The 15,162-nt window shown below is 46.8% G+C and overlaps 7 protein-coding genes across 7 annotated transcripts; 4 read left to right on the forward strand and 3 right to left on the reverse strand.

The window, feature by feature from the left end:
- Nucleotides 1-220: 220 nt before the first annotated feature.
- On the reverse strand, nt 221-1,219 carry N7447_009231 (SDR family NAD(P)-dependent oxidoreductase; the record flags this gene model as incomplete). Its single annotated transcript, XM_057233493.1, has 3 exons — nt 221-378; nt 444-1,005; nt 1,061-1,219. The coding sequence occupies 3 exons, from the start codon at nt 1,217-1,219 to the stop codon at nt 221-223; spliced, it is 879 nt and encodes a 292-aa protein (XP_057083035.1).
- Nucleotides 1,220-1,526: 307 nt separating this feature from the next.
- On the forward strand, nt 1,527-6,967 carry N7447_009232 (uncharacterized protein; the record flags this gene model as incomplete). Its single annotated transcript, XM_057233494.1, has 9 exons — nt 1,527-1,685; nt 1,740-2,040; nt 2,102-2,150; nt 2,215-2,412; nt 2,461-3,511; nt 3,578-3,843; nt 3,902-4,094; nt 5,076-5,971; nt 6,949-6,967. 9 exons carry the CDS (start codon nt 1,527-1,529, stop codon nt 6,965-6,967), a joined length of 3,132 nt encoding a protein of 1,043 aa, XP_057083036.1.
- A 783-nt stretch (nt 6,968-7,750) lies between these two features.
- Nucleotides 7,751-8,962, forward strand: N7447_009233 (FAD-dependent oxidoreductase; the record flags this gene model as incomplete). The annotated part of the gene is made up of 1 exon (XM_057233495.1): nt 7,751-8,962. The coding sequence occupies one exon, from the start codon at nt 7,751-7,753 to the stop codon at nt 8,960-8,962; it is 1,212 nt and encodes a 403-aa protein (XP_057083037.1).
- Nucleotides 8,963-10,483: 1,521 nt separating this feature from the next.
- N7447_009234 (uncharacterized protein) lies at nt 10,484-12,066 on the reverse strand (the record flags this gene model as incomplete). Its single annotated transcript, XM_057233496.1, has 4 exons — nt 10,484-10,495; nt 10,548-10,689; nt 10,750-11,157; nt 11,213-12,066. 4 exons carry the CDS (start codon nt 12,064-12,066, stop codon nt 10,484-10,486), a joined length of 1,416 nt encoding a protein of 471 aa, XP_057083038.1.
- A 446-nt stretch (nt 12,067-12,512) lies between these two features.
- Nucleotides 12,513-12,755, reverse strand: N7447_009235 (uncharacterized protein; the record flags this gene model as incomplete). Its single annotated transcript, XM_057233497.1, has 1 exon — nt 12,513-12,755. One exon carries the CDS (start codon nt 12,753-12,755, stop codon nt 12,513-12,515), a length of 243 nt encoding a protein of 80 aa, XP_057083039.1.
- A 1,014-nt stretch (nt 12,756-13,769) lies between these two features.
- On the forward strand, nt 13,770-14,549 carry N7447_009236 (uncharacterized protein; the record flags this gene model as incomplete). Its single annotated transcript, XM_057233498.1, has 2 exons — nt 13,770-14,132; nt 14,163-14,549. 2 exons carry the CDS (start codon nt 13,770-13,772, stop codon nt 14,547-14,549), a joined length of 750 nt encoding a protein of 249 aa, XP_057083040.1.
- Nucleotides 14,550-14,669: 120 nt separating this feature from the next.
- On the forward strand, nt 14,670-14,957 carry N7447_009237 (uncharacterized protein; the record flags this gene model as incomplete). The annotated part of the gene is made up of 1 exon (XM_057233499.1): nt 14,670-14,957. One exon carries the CDS (start codon nt 14,670-14,672, stop codon nt 14,955-14,957), a length of 288 nt encoding a protein of 95 aa, XP_057083041.1.
- Nucleotides 14,958-15,162: the final 205 nt, after the last annotated feature.

A 15,162-nucleotide genomic window follows, 5' to 3' on the forward strand; every position in this document is an offset into this window, starting at 1 on the left:
CTATTACATACATGCTGCTATGTGGGGATTGCGTCCCAGAGCCTGCTCCCGACGACAAATGGTGTTTTACCTCCAGTATACACCCACCCTGTATACAGGACTCGAGAGAAATTCTGTATACTAGATACGAATATCGTGACTCTTCTAAGAGTCGAAGAAGTAATGTTCAAGAGAGAGAAAAATGGCCCAAGGATAACACGCGCGATGTTCAAAGCGTCCTTCAAACAAATTGTCCGACCTTCAACTTGTCCGACGAAGCAAATTCAGACTGGCGAGTTTCCAACTCTTCCAAATCCCAGTTGACAGAGAGGTGACGGCCATTGAGATACTCAGGACGCTTAGCGGCCAGGTATACCGTCACAGCTCCTGTCAATTCCGCTATACGAGTAGCACAAAGTTAGCAATTATACTCCCCGAGGAAATTTGATGTCTCTTGAACATACCAGTGTCTTTGGCAAATGGTTTAAATGAATCCAATGTCATGCTTGTTAGGACAATACCCGGGGACAGACTATAAGCCGCCACGTTTGGGTTCTCGGCGGTGACGAACTCTGTCATCTTGGCCACGCTTAGCTTGCTAATGAAATAACTACTCAGCGACGGAGGAGTCAACGCAATTGTGCTGATCAGGTTCACCACTGTGGGCTTGATCTCCGGTGTCTGGGCGATCAAACGCAAGAAAGCCGCTGTGACATTGTATGTACCATGCACGTTGATCTCAAAGTCGCTCCACCACGTGGCCCCGTCGGACTCCGCAATGGGGGCTCCAGGTGCAAACACTCCGGCGTTGTTGATCAGGGTGTCGGCTGTTCCAAATTTCTCTTTGATAGCCTCGAAGGTGCGCGCCACGGACTTCTCGTCGGCGATATTAGTGGGAAGCGCGAGGATCTCGAGTGAGGGGAACTCGGCTTGGATGATACTTTTGGTTTCCTCTGCGGATGACTCCGATAGGGTGATGAGAACCAGTCCCTTTACATTGGATTGGGCGTGGCTTCGTGCAATTGCCTACCAGAGATGATTAGTTAGGATGTTTTTCTTCTTTGGTGAAATAGCCACTCACTCGACCAATTCCCTTGCCAGCACCAGTAATAATAGTCACTTTTTCGGTCTGGGAGAATTCCGGCTTGGTCGGCTCAATGGCTGGATAGACATCTCGGTAGTAAGTTTTGGTGATCGAACCCATTCGGGTGAATTGATCAGCATCAATGGAGTCAGACATGGCGAGTTGAGGTATTGAATAAATGTTGGAACAAGATAAAATAAAAAATAGAACGAAGAGGGGTATGATATACTCCCTATATAAGTTTCTAGACTCATTCCTTCCTATAGATCTGCCGAGGCCGGGATGTCGCGTTCACGTAGCACTAACCGAAAGGAGTAATACTTACTCCTTTGGGTAATCCGGTATACAAAGGTGCAGGGGGAAAATGTCCGGATTTATATATTCATAATTTCTTTTAAAAGGCTCCTGGAACACAGAATAGCTCTCCAGCTATCAGTTTTCCCTCTAGGAAATAGACGAACTAATGGAGCCCCAAGATCAAGGCCCAATTGAGACAGCTCACCATGAGGTTGAGGAAATTGATCGATTGGTGAACGATTTCCTAGCTCGTCCGACCAGCACGTCAGGAAACGGCGGAGACGTTGTGTTTAAGGATCTTTCTGTGATAGGAGCAGGTGTTGGGGTTTGTTTTCCCGTTTGAAAATTTTCTTATTTAGATTGCTGATGATTGTTACAGTACCAACTTGTTAACAATGTTCCTGAGGCGTGTATTCGACTAGTAAAGCTTGCAAATCCAGCTACCTGGTGGTCCCGCAAGCCTACTCCATCTCGAGTCCTACTTCACAAGCTAACTGGCTCAATTCGTGAGGGAGAGATGATGGCGGTGGTCGGGCGACCAGGCAGTGGTTGTACAACTCTTCTCAAAGCTCTAGCCAACATGCGGGGCGAGTATCTCGGTATGGAGGGCGACGTCTGGTATGGGCCGCTCGGTGCAGCGGAAGCAAAGAAAAATAGACCCGATCAAATTGCATTTGTCGGTATGGTGACATGGCACTCTTATTATATCCCACTTATGCTAATATTCCATGTCTTGGATAGGGGAAAATGATGTTCATTTTCCGTCGTTGTCAGTAAGCACCACGCTTAGGTATGTTCTACACTATTTCTATCTCCATGTATGCTATCCTGGGGCTGTTACTCACATAATCAAGATTTGCCCTCAATGCCCGGCGCGGTACCGCACAACCAGATCGCACATCGAACCTCGAGCAAGACCTACAGACTGTGTTGGAGCTCATGGGTCTCAGCCATGCAGCTGATGTACGTATTGGAAGCGACCACATTCGTGGAGTTAGTGGTGGACAGCGTCGTCGAGTATCTCTCGCTGAGGCGTTTTGCACCCGTGCAAGGTCGGTTTATCCCAAAGTGATTGCTGGATTGAACTGACTTTCCTGAAGTTTGTTTTGCTTTGATAATCCTACACGCGGTCTAGATTCCTCAACTGCAATCCGTTTCCTCACTGTTCTCCGGGAATATACGAGGCGCAGTGGATGCTCAGCAGCAATGTCTTTATACCAGGCCAGCGACCTGGCTATTTCCCTATTTGACAAGGTATTGGTGCTAAACGAGGGTCATGTAGCATACTATGGCCCGGTTCCTTCTGCCAAAGAGTACTTCGAATCGCTTGGATTTTACTGCTCGCCACGGACTTCTGTATCAGACTTCCTTGCATCCATGTCAGGCACTCCAGATGGTCGAATCCCCCGTAATGATCTTCAGCGCCCAGTCCCTCTTCATCCAGTTGATTTTGAAGCCCGGTTTTGGGAGAGCAGCTTCTATCAGCAGTCAGTCGAGCAAGCCAAGGCGCCCGAGCCCACATCGTTGACTATTAAACCCACTGGATACGCTCTTCCATTTTATCGTCAAATCTACGAGTGCACTATCCGTCATTATCGTATCTTTATGACTGACAGGGCGGCTTGGATTGCCGAAGCTGCAGGAACTATTGTGCAGGCTCTTCTTCTCGGAACCCTGTTTAGAAACCAACGCGCTGAAACTGAGGGGCTGTACACACGTGGCTCGGCCTTGTTTTTCTCTGTACTAATTATGGGTCTGCAAGCGTCCGCTGAGTTTGGAAATACCTTCATCCAACGCCCAATTTTGTTGAAACAGAAGGCCCTACGATTTTACCGTCCTGGGGCGTACGCGCTAGGGCAAATTCTCGCCGATGTCCCATGGAAGCTGATTTTTATCCTCTATTCCCTTCCAATTTACTGGATGATTGGCTTCGAGCGCACGGCCAGTCATTTCTTTACATGGTTAGTTTGTCTGTACGTGGGCCTGATGGCCCTTTGCGTGATGTTCCGGGCGATTGCGGTGTTTACAACCTCCATCACTCGAGCCGTCCTGCCAGTCGGCTTGCTTCTTAATGTGCTCATTATCTACACCGGCTTCTATGTTACCCCGCCTGGTATGAAGGTTTGGCTGGGATGGATCCGGTACCTTGATGTAAGTCTTCCGTACAGGAGTACAAGCTCAGGGTGATCAAAATCTAACAATGCTATTTTCTCTTAGCCAATGTACTATATATTTGAGTCCATTGCCCTGAACGAGATTGGAAGCAGCACATATCAATGCAGCCCCCGAGATACCGTACCCGAAGGATTGTTGTACACGGATACCACATACCAGACATGCGCGGTGTCAGGATCCTTGCCCGGTCACCTGGACGTTTCCGGGAAGCTCTATCTTCTGGCTGAATATGGCTTCAAGTCTCTTCATAAGTGGCGGAATGTCGGTATCAATGCTGCCTTCTTCGTCTTCTTTTCGCTTCTAGTCACGTATGTATTCATCTCCTCGCCTGTTTTATTCTTCCTGTCACTGATAATGGTGCAACAGATTCGGAATGGAGAGATTTCGTCACGCGGCTGAACGCATGTCAACTATATATTATCAAAAGCTGCCATGGAAAAACACCTCAACACTCGATTTGCCAGATATAGAGAACCCGCTGCCAACTGGCGAAATCGCAAAATCCGAGAAAACCTCGGATAGCGAGTCGGTCGTCAACCATCTTGAGCCGAATAAACATGTATTTGCATGGCAGAACCTTACTCTTGAGTTGAGCAATGGAAAGTTCTTGCTTCAGAATGTGTCAGGTAAATTCGCTAGCATCATTTTATTCTAAGGACATTTCATTGACGAATCGATACAGGATGGCTTCAACCGGGCTCAATGACTGCGTTGATGGGAATGTCTGGTGCGGGAAAGGTATGCACTTCGATCACATTTGGTGGAGTAAGGGTGCTGGGACTGACTCTGATATATGTTAGACGACTCTTCTTGACACTCTTGCGCAGAGGATTCAAATTGGCGTGTTGTCCGGGGGGCTTTATCTCGACGGAGGTCCACTTCCAGCATCGATGAGTCGTCAAACCAGCTTTGTTCATCAGAATGATATCCATCTTGATTCGTCTACAGTTCGAGAAGCCCTCCAACTTAGTGCGAGACTCCGCCGCCCGGCGGATATCTCTCTCGAGGAGAAGATGTCGCATGTTGAAATGGTCATCAGGCTCTTGGACATGGAAGATATTGCCGATGCCGTCATTGGTGTTCCGGGCGCTGGATTGGATTTGGAGAGACGCAAGCGTGTCAGTATCGGAGTCGAGCTGGCAGCTAAGCCAGATATCCTTTTGTTCCTTGATGAACCCACCTCGGGTTTAGATGGTAATTCGGCCCTTTCAATTGTCCAACTCATGCGTAAGCTGTCGCACGCCGGTCAAACCATTCTGTGCACGATCCACCAGCCGTCTTCTCAGATGATTGAACAATTTGACTCCTTGCTTCTTCTGATCCCAGGCGGGAAGACGATGTACTTTGGCCCCCTTGGCCCTCGGTGCCAAACAATTATTGATTACTTCGCTCGCTATACACGCCGGTGTAAAGAAACTGAGAATCCAGCCGACTACCTACTGGATGTCAGTGCTGACCCCCAAGAAGACTGGTTCAAGGTATGTTATATATTATGTTATATCCCTCATTTCTAAGATCCAATACTCATATACTGCAACAGACATGGCAAGAGTCGCCCGAGTTCAAGGCTACGCAGGATAATCTTCAACATCTGCTTGAAAAGAAAGATGTTGCAGCCTCTATGGGCTCCGATCGAGCTCATGCCGCCTCTTATCTTGAGCAACTGCGGGTGGTCACTCAACGTGCATTCACCAATTACTGGCGCGACTCAGACTATGTGCTGGGGAAGATCCAACTTAACATCTGGATGGGTCTGATGAATGGGCTGACCTTTTTGCAACTGTCTGACAATCTGACAGACTCTCGCGGTCGTATGTTCTCCATCTTCGTGGGTGTCATTACCGGGCCTGTCCTCAGTCTTCAGATTGAGCCCAAGTTCATCATCCTGCGGGACCAGTTCCTAGCCCGGGAGCATGAATCGCACGTTTACCATTGGAGTGTGTTTACAATTAGTGCCCTGCTAGTAGAGATCCCGTTCACTCTACTCGGAGGCCTGATCTACTGGTTGCTTTGGTATTACATGGTGGGCTATTTCACCATCTCGACGCGCGCGGGCTATGCGTTCCTCATGTATGAGCTTTACTCGCTCTTCGTGGCCAGTCTGGCCCAGTTTACCGCGGCCCTATTCCCCACCGTTCTGGCCGCGCAAGTCGCCACTGGCTTCGTGTGGTTGGTGGTTAACACCTTCAACGGCCCGCTCTCGCCACCGCCCTTAACGCCGAGCGGCTGGCGCTGGTTCTACAACATCTCACCACTGTTCTATTTTATCGAAGGCATCGGTACTAATGCTATGCATGCTCTGGCCATCACCTGTCAAGACTCCGAGCTGAATGTCTTCAACTCCCCATCATCGGAGAGCTGCGGCTCCTACGCCGGCGCGTACTTTGGCCAGGCTAATTCGACAGGATACCTGGTCGATCCGAGCTCAACAGGACGGTGCGAATATTGCAGCTACGCTGACGGAGATCAATATGTAAGATTACTCTACCATCTGCCTTTAATCTTTCTTTTTCTTTTACCATCTCTTCCTAGAATTCCCCCTTTGTCATTAGAGCCCGCTAACAATGGAACCTCCGTAGGTCAAACAATACGATTTTAGCTATTTGCAAAGAGGCCATAATGTGGGAATCTTTATTGGGTTCATCCTGTTCAATTACATGATGGCTATCGTGGCGACGTATCTGATTTTCATCTTCAAATGGCGGAAGCGCTCGTCGTGATTATACCTAGTTACTGCCCGTTGGTTCCTCCTGATACTAATAAAACTCAGCGAACATATTATTGAATACAATCATATACAAGACTCTAAGCCTAGAGTTTTCTAGTGGTCTCTTCCCATTGATGACGAGTTGCTACCATTTATGGGATGAAGGTTGTGGAACAACAGGAAATCTGCGAGGATCATGTTTCACGGGGTCTTTGTCGAAGGATGAATCCTGTTGAATAGAATATTCAGAGGAAGTAATTTCCTCCTGGTGGCCAATTTCTAACTTGTCATTCATGACGATCATGATATTAGGCAGTTTGAATGCAAAAGATATCTGAGCTGGTTTATTTCCGATCGAACTAAACAACCTAGGGCTGGTTTTAACCCACAGAGTATATATACACTGCCAGTGCCCTAATGTGAATTAAGAAGATAATAAGTTTATCCAATCAAAGCATCCGCTCCATGCACTGCCCACCCTACACGAATAAAGCACTAAGCTCGAGAGATTACAATATCGCCTCCCATCAGCAAAGAGCTTAATGGAAATCGAATCCTGCTGGTTTCGATATATTTCCATGGAGAATGAGGGATGAAACGAAAGAAAGTAATTGATAAATATGGACTGTTTATCTAGGAACCGGAGAAGACGAAATTCTACAATAGTTTGAATCTCATAACATACATCTTTATGTTCAACTTCTAGAGTGGACGGGTTTTTGTGATTGAAACTTCACAGGCTTGAGAGTATTGTTCCGTGACCTGTGGGCAATAGGGGGAAAAACAGACAGAAAAATGATAATCAAAAGGATATCGTAGAAAACAAATATCACAAGCCAGATGGGTCAAATCATAGCGACTATTTTTGTAATTATACAGATTCTTCGCGAAAATAGAGCATGCAGCATATCCAAGTGGTCCCCGGTTCGGGCGCGGCTTGGTCAACATTTCTCCTCGGGCACTCTGGACATTACACCCTAGATATCCAACCTACAATATATATAGTAAAAGGTATATCTTTCTAAAGAGAAGCTCTCTTCCCAGCTGGACTTTCACGTGACATGGGGTCACCAGACCAAACTTCCGAGACAGTCCCATCAGCACTTTTGTACAGATCTCACGCCACTGTATTGTTTTCTTCTACTTCTTTTTAATGCACTTCAGGGTTATAGCGTGTTGCAAATTAGAAGGATATAAACCTTGTCCGATCACACTGCTTCAGCCTCTTCCTCGATCCTGATTACGCGTATCCAATATGGTGGCCATGGAAGTGGGTTCATCTCCGATAAAAGGGCGAATAGAACAAATGACTCACTGACCGGTCGGGCCTGTAAGCCCCCGATGTCCAACTATCAAATCGGGGGCCGGACCATACACGCCATACGATGATGTGTATATAAATATGGCGATGCGCGAAAAAGTCTATCTGACTTGATTCTTCCCAAAGCCATATATTTACCACCCTTTCTTCTGATCTTGGTTTTCCCCTTTAGTATTGCACAACTCCCATGTCTCATCCAATATTGATTATCGGTGCTGGGCTTGGTGGCCTTTGCTTGGCCCAGGGGTTGAAAAAACGAAACATCCCTTTCAAAATTTTTGAACAAGACGAAAGGCATGATCTCCGGACTCAGGGGTATAGATTGAGGGTGAGCACTGAAGGGATCTACGCTCTCCGAGATACCCTGTCGCCTGAGATATATGCTTTGTTCGAGAATACCTGCGCTGAGACAGTCATTGGAGGCGTGAGACTTAAACCCGATGGTACACCACTAGGCGGCACTGGCCCTCCTAGACCCCGTGGGTCGGCTCTTTTCCCCGAGCCCCAGACTGTCGATCGGAACACTTTCCGTGAGGTTCTTCTGACAGGTTTAGATGAGCATGTGTTTTTCGGAAAGAGCTTCGATCATTACACTGTGAGCGACGGAGACACAATTGCATTCTTTGGGGATGGTTCAAAGGAAACCGGTGCTCTCATTGTTGGTGCAGATGGAGTTCGATCTAGGGTCCGCAAGCAGTACATACCAGATTTCAAGGGTATCGACACAGGCATGCGCATCATTTTTGGAAAGACGCCCTTGACCCCCAAATTTCTGGCCAAGTTTCCCGAGGTGTACCACCGCGGAATGTCTCTTATCACAGACCCAGACGATGAGTCTCGGACCTCCTTGCTATTTGAATCCATCCGTTTCCCACACGCAGAAAAAGTCTCGAAACCTCAACTTCCCGACCCATACGTGTATTGGGTACTTATCACTCATCACTCGAATATCTCGTCGTCATATGGCATGCCCTGGCAATTAAGCCCAGAGAAGTCAGCTGAACTTGCTCGACAGGTTACCAAGTCGTGGCATCCTGACTTGAAGGTGCTATTCGAGATGCAAGACGAGGCTCAAACGTCAACCCGATGGATGCTTTCTGCCTCGCCAGAGCTGGCCTCCTGGGAGCCCTCGCCGCAGGTGACTTTACTCGGTGACGCAATTCATCCCATGCCCCCAACCGGGGCCATGGGGGCCAACACTGCCTTGCGTGATGCTGCAGATCTAGCTCGCAGGCTTTCGACTGCTGTAAATTCGCAAACACTTGGTCGACAGGTCATCGAGGAGTATGAATCGGAGTTACGTGATTCAGCCAAAACAGCAATAGTATTGAGCTGGCAAGGTGGCGTGAGAGGCTTCAATCTCAGGCCAGCTGACGAATGCGAGAAGATTCTCTTATGATCTCGCTTTACCTGGTATTGAACTCCCCTCTCCCCTCATCTCTCTCAACTCCGAGCGATTATTTTTTTCATTGAATGTATTAGTAATGTCCAATGCCACCCTTTTGGCTCCAGAAGTTCTTTGATACCTACTTCATTACGGTGACAGGAATGCTACCTAGATATTTTTGTAATAAAAAGGACACAGGTTGCAGATAGCGGGAAATTGTTCGCCGAATCACTTTTTCTAGAGAATAGCTGCCAGAAGGTGCTAGAGGCTAAAACGCTCGATTTTTGAAATCATACTCCCTCTCGCCATGAGACGGTTTGGTCTGGGACGACCCACGTTTCTGGATCTCCTCGCTGGCGTCCGAGCCGGGTTGTTTATGGAGTAGACTATAAAGCCGGATAAATATGATGGACGTGCATAGCCACGTCATTACTGAGGTAATAGGAAGAATATCAGCCATGTTGGATGCGGATCCTCATCTACCTACTGGGATGAACCTCTCCATGTAGCTTCGGGAAGACGAAGAGCTATGTCTGACTAACTGGAAGAGCAAGCCCTGGAGTAAAGCCTCCCTATCTGCCTGGATGCCTGTGTGCTTTGGGACAGTTAGAGCATTAGTTAAGGAAGTTGGGGCTATCAAGAAAATATTCGGCCATGGTTGGATTGTTACTTATAATTTGTTGTCATTTATTTCAACTGCTGTATCTTTGGCATCTAGGAGAATTCTCATAGTAAGTCAAAAGTTTCTTTGACTACTATCGCCTTACTAATAGAAATATAATATCAGAAAATAAACTGAATACACCCGGGTGATCTTTCAGGCTGATCAAAAGCAGCATTTAGTTCGGTGTTGCGAGCTGACTATGGTGCGATCCACTCGCTGGTGATATGTAGACGTTATACCTCAGGAGGCTAAACCTCATGTATGAGACATTTCTGCTTTAAAGACCCCCAAGGGGACCGGAGTAACTCTCCGGTATGCTCTCCAGCTGAAATAAGACATCCTAAAATACGTAAGATATTGTAGCATGCTGCGTAGTCTTGCAGTAGAGACGCACGCTAGATTTGATATGGTATGAGAGAGTGAGGGTTTCATGCACCTCGGTGTATTATGACTATTGATGGAACGACGCCTGAGGATATGCAGTGGCGAGAGTGCATTGCAGCCTATTATCCTAATAGGCACCTGCATGCATGGTGCCGTCCCACGGCTTAGGGAGGATGGCAGAAGATTATAGAGCTGGGATTAGAGGAGCGGTACACATAAAAACTTGAATGGAACAAATACTGGTACCACTAGATTCATTATCGTGGATGTGAATTAGTAAACCTTCTAAATTTTCCTGATGATTACAAACAAAGTATTCAAAGAAGAGTTCTATCAATCCTTGATCTAACAATATTTTAAATAATATCACTTTTGCGATGAGAGACAGAAAGTGGAGTTCGCACGGGCTCTAAAGTAGGAGCCCATTTCGCACAAGAAGCAAAAAATTAGCCGCATTGGCCATTTTCGCATGGTTAATGGGCCATCTAGATGACATACTGCAAGCCTGTCAGCAATAAATCTTATCTTGATTATCATTTGGAAACTTACTGGGATAAACAGGTAGGGAACCTCCTTCTCATAGCGCTTCCAGGCCTCGCCGTACTTGCGACGGCATCGGTTGATATCCCGGTTGGTACGGTGGATGATCATGGCCATAAAGAAAACGAAATAGAACCAAGGGAATGGGCTCCTATAAGTTGTGGGTTAGTTATTACAATTCATAGCTTTTGCGAAAAAAAACTTCACTTACTTGAACCCAGTAATGAGACCCCACGACATAGAGAAAAACATGTCAGGTACATAATTAGGCTTCCGGATAATTGCAAACCAGCCATCGACCATGATATGATCGCCTGCATCGGTTTGAATTGTTTTGGGGTTCTTGATAGCCTGCCAAGGCACCTGGGGGAAAGTGTTACGTTTGACAAGCTGACCCTTCTCCTCATGACGGAATGCGTTCTTTTGGCCATTGGCACTGTCCCACATCCAGTAAAAGAAGATGTATAGGACAGCGAACACTACCAGGGCAAATCTGTTCCAGCGATATTCAGATGGATCGTGGTTGGCCAAGTAAAGCGCACAATGGCAATAGGAGAATGGCACACCGGCCATATTCCAAAAGGTGAGTAAGAATCCGAGTTTCTCATAATACATATCCCTATTTTAACATTAAATTAGATTCTTCGTGATTATTTCATCTTATATTGACTTACCAACTTGTGATGATCATTTGCTCTGCCTTAGCACAAGCATTGGTGTACAGGTAATGGGCTCCGGCAAGGAAAACGACCTCAGCAGAAACGTAGCCATAGGTTTCGTACTGACGAGCTGCCACGGACAAGGTGATAAGGAACAGAATAAACCAGGGAATTCTGACTTCGTAAAACATCTTGAAGTCCAAGATGCCGATGCGTGGGTTCAACTCGGCGCCCATAAAGAAATCATAGATGGGAGAGCCCGACATTCTGTGGGTCCGTCCGCGTACGATAGCCTGGAAGTACACAATAAAGCTGTTCAGGAAGCCAGATAGGATGGAGACAGTCATAATGGGTCCAAATTCGTCAATCAACGTGTACAGAGGGAACACGCCAGTGAAATGTAAGATAGCAACAATTGCAAGAGTCGCATAGAAACTGCAGTAGGCAGAGCAGTAGTAGGGAAGCCTTTTCCCGTTTTCATGAAGCAGGGGGCGGCCATAATTTGAAACGCCAGGCATGTAGCAGTACATCAGAGACTCCATGATGAAAAAGACCCAGTAGATTACCCATGCCTTGGCGGTGGGATAGGCACCCTCATAGACCAATTGACAGAGGTGACGACCGAAATCAGACCAAGACTGGTCGACCTCAGGCAGAGGAAGCTTGCCATCGTAGTAAGTTGCGCCAATCCACATGTACCACATGATGAGGGGGAAACCAGTCATCAGCAGCAATACGCCAATTGAGCCACCAAACTCGAACTCATCGGATGCGCCATCTCTGAATTTGAGGGTAGGCTTAGATTTGTTCTCCTTGACACCCTTAGCAGGTGAAGCCGCAGTAGCGGTAGCTCTCTGTGACACGGCCATTGCTAGCAATTGGGATGAAATGAAAACCACAAAATGATCAAAGAAATTCGATTGTTTTCAACAGGACGAGCTCAGGGGGGTCATCAGGTGACCACTTACAGGGGTTGTCCAGAAAAAAAAAGAAGAAAAAAAACAACTTTACAGAAGGATATTGGGTAATCTACCTTGGCAGTAAGCGTGCCTGAAACAAAATGCTCCGAGTGATTGAACCAGCTTAAATACCCAATTGGAACAGCCAAAACAGAATGCGAACGCCGGGTAAAATCACGGACCTAGTGGGCTCAGCCACAATCTACAATGTTCGCTCAAGCACTGGGATGAATAATTCTTCGTGGGGGTTTTGGGGGGATTGTCAAAGACTTTGGATGATACAAGACGATGATGCCTACGTACATTTTCACAAGTCATGAACACCAGATCTATGTATGTGATTGACCGAGGGATTGTCAAGGCGCAGACCCTCCGGAACCCGCGACTCCACATAAAAGTGCCTCATTGTCTAGTTGGCTGAGACTTGTCTTGAGCTCAGCAAGAGATGTAGTGAAAACGTCAAAATCAAATTGACGACTCAACCACTTCGGTCTCCAGACACTAGCTCTTAGCGCTGGGTTGATTAGGACTGTGCCATTCAGATCGGAGTCAGGAGAAGGAAGAAATCTCTCCAGATCTTGAATCAAGCCAGAGGGCATTTTTTAAGTTTTCCATGGCCGTGCCGTTCTGTAAATCCCATTCGAGACATTCTCTCGGATTTGAAGCATCGTCGTTCACGTCTTCGGTAGGTCCAGTGGATTGCAAAATTGTTAGACGGTTAAGCAATATAGCCAATCTGCTGAGCCCACTTGAGGCATTTGCATTGTATATTCTTTTGCAAATTGAAGCTGTGTCTTCACAGGCAGTCAAATTTCGCAGTGTCTTCAAGATGAGTTGCAGGTAATCTGCGATCGGAGCTGAGTAAAGCTCAATTCGAGGATCTGCAACTACTGCAGGAGATGTTTCATCATCCAAAGGCCCCAGCATATTGTCCACCAGTGTAGTCTGTGTGTGGAATTGGTTTGGTAAACAAACCGATTTCATGAAACAACCTTGGAAGTGCGGTTTGAAACGGCGTCTCAACGACAAAAGATGCTCGAGGACATCAGCGGAAATTGGAAAACATTCGAGAACATTACAATGTGACAATATTTTCAGCTATGTCATTGATTGGATGACATCTGGGGAGCCTCTAATGCGAATTGGATCAATGTGTGTCAAGCAAGAGTAATAACGATTTAAAAAAAGGAAAAAAAAAGGAACATACAACAGTGAGGATTCGCTGGTGGTCACCCACCCAACTACTAACTCACCGGCGTGTGGCTTAAGTACGGCTGAGCGGACGGGAAGCCCTGTTTTCCACACCCTATGGTCGTATGTACTTGACTGTATGCTTGTTACAATTATATTGTAAAACAAATTTGCAAAATAGAATTAGGCCTCTTAGTACGGAGTAGGTAGGTATCCTTTTAAACAGGGGTAAAGTCGATTTTTATCATGTCATGGTATTCCACAAGAGGCGAAAGTTCCATACCACGAAATGGGCCAAAACAAGTAGTGTAGCCAGTACCAGATATTCTCATATATGTAAGTCTCCCATGGAAAAGAAACGCCCTTCCTTCCAGTGTCTCTCGACAATTACATAGATACATTCGGTGTCATGTTTTTGCATAATGAGGACGGACTTGTTGGCCACAGGGGCTCTACTGTTGGGCCGTTGTCTGGTTTATGCAAGAACAGTCTTTGCTCACTTTATGGTATTGGCCCCTAATACCGTGACTTCATTCATATTGCCAACTCAATTGGAGGTAACAAACACTGCCAACTGGACTTCGTCGCAATGGAAATCCGATATTCCTGCAGCCAAGACTGCTCACATCGACGTCTTTGCTCTGAACATAGCCGTGGGGGATGCAGCAAACAGCAAGGCTCTTCCTATGGCCTTTTCAGCTGCTGACTCTCTCAGATTCAAACTCTTTTTTTCCTTTGACTATGCTAGAAATGGCCCGTGGTCTAAATCCATGGTCATCTCTATAGTCAAGGAATACTCCGCCCATTCCTCCTAGCACCACCATGATGGAAAACCCTTTGTCTCCACGTTTGAAGGCCCTGCGAACTCTGATGGCTGGATCAAAATCAAGTCAGAGACCGGCTGCTTCTTCATTCCAGACTGGTCATCCCTTGGGTCTAAGGCAGCTATTGAGCTAGGTACTGCCGATGGTCTTTTCAACTGGGCTTCATGGCCCTGGGGTGACTGGGACATGAACACATATACCGACGCATCTTGCCTGGACTATCTCGACGGCGTGCCTTACATGATGCCTGCATTTCCATGGTTCTACACCAACCCCCCAGGATACGACAAGAACTTGACCACTTGTGGTACGATCGCTGGCAGGAAATCATGTCGCTCAAACGTCTTCCTGACTTTGTGCAAATTATCTTTGCAATGACAGTTCCACCACGGTGGATGGTCACAACAATCTCGCCAGAATGGCCGCTGTAGACAAGGTGTTCTTTTCTGCTCTTCTCACCATGGCGGCTGACGTGTCTGTCACGTTGGTGGTGCTGCAATGTCTACTACATGGATCAAGGGCCCCGAAAACAACATTGGTATTCACCATGGCGAAGCCTCATACAGCGGCCCTTCTGGCGAGGTTGTTGTGACCATCCACCGTGGGGGAACTGTCATTGCAAAGATCACCAGCCTCCATATCTCAGATTCCTGCATCGATGGCATTCAGAATTATAACGCGTGGGTGGGAAGTGGTGAACGAGCTTTGCTGGGCATTATGCTATCCGCTTGGAAGGATTTGACGACAATTTCTCGTCATGAGATATCATCTATTCAAAATAATTAACGCCATCGTTTCAATAGCGGGCCGTTATTCTTCGTACCTTCTATCACCACAGCTAAAGACAGGCTCCGAGTCAGCGCACTGGGTGGGCACGAAGGGAAACAAAATAATCTGCCCAAATTACACACTGTTGTCTAGTGTAAATCACACGGGCTATTATACTAATTAGTAGTATGTTATGAGCCTAGAGTTTAATAGCTACACCGAA

The sequence above is a fragment of the Penicillium robsamsonii genome (genome assembly GCF_028829455.1).
Source record: "Penicillium robsamsonii strain IBT 29466 chromosome Unknown utg000005l_segment0_segment0, whole genome shotgun sequence".
Classification (NCBI taxonomy): domain Eukaryota; kingdom Fungi; phylum Ascomycota; class Eurotiomycetes; order Eurotiales; family Aspergillaceae; genus Penicillium; species Penicillium robsamsonii.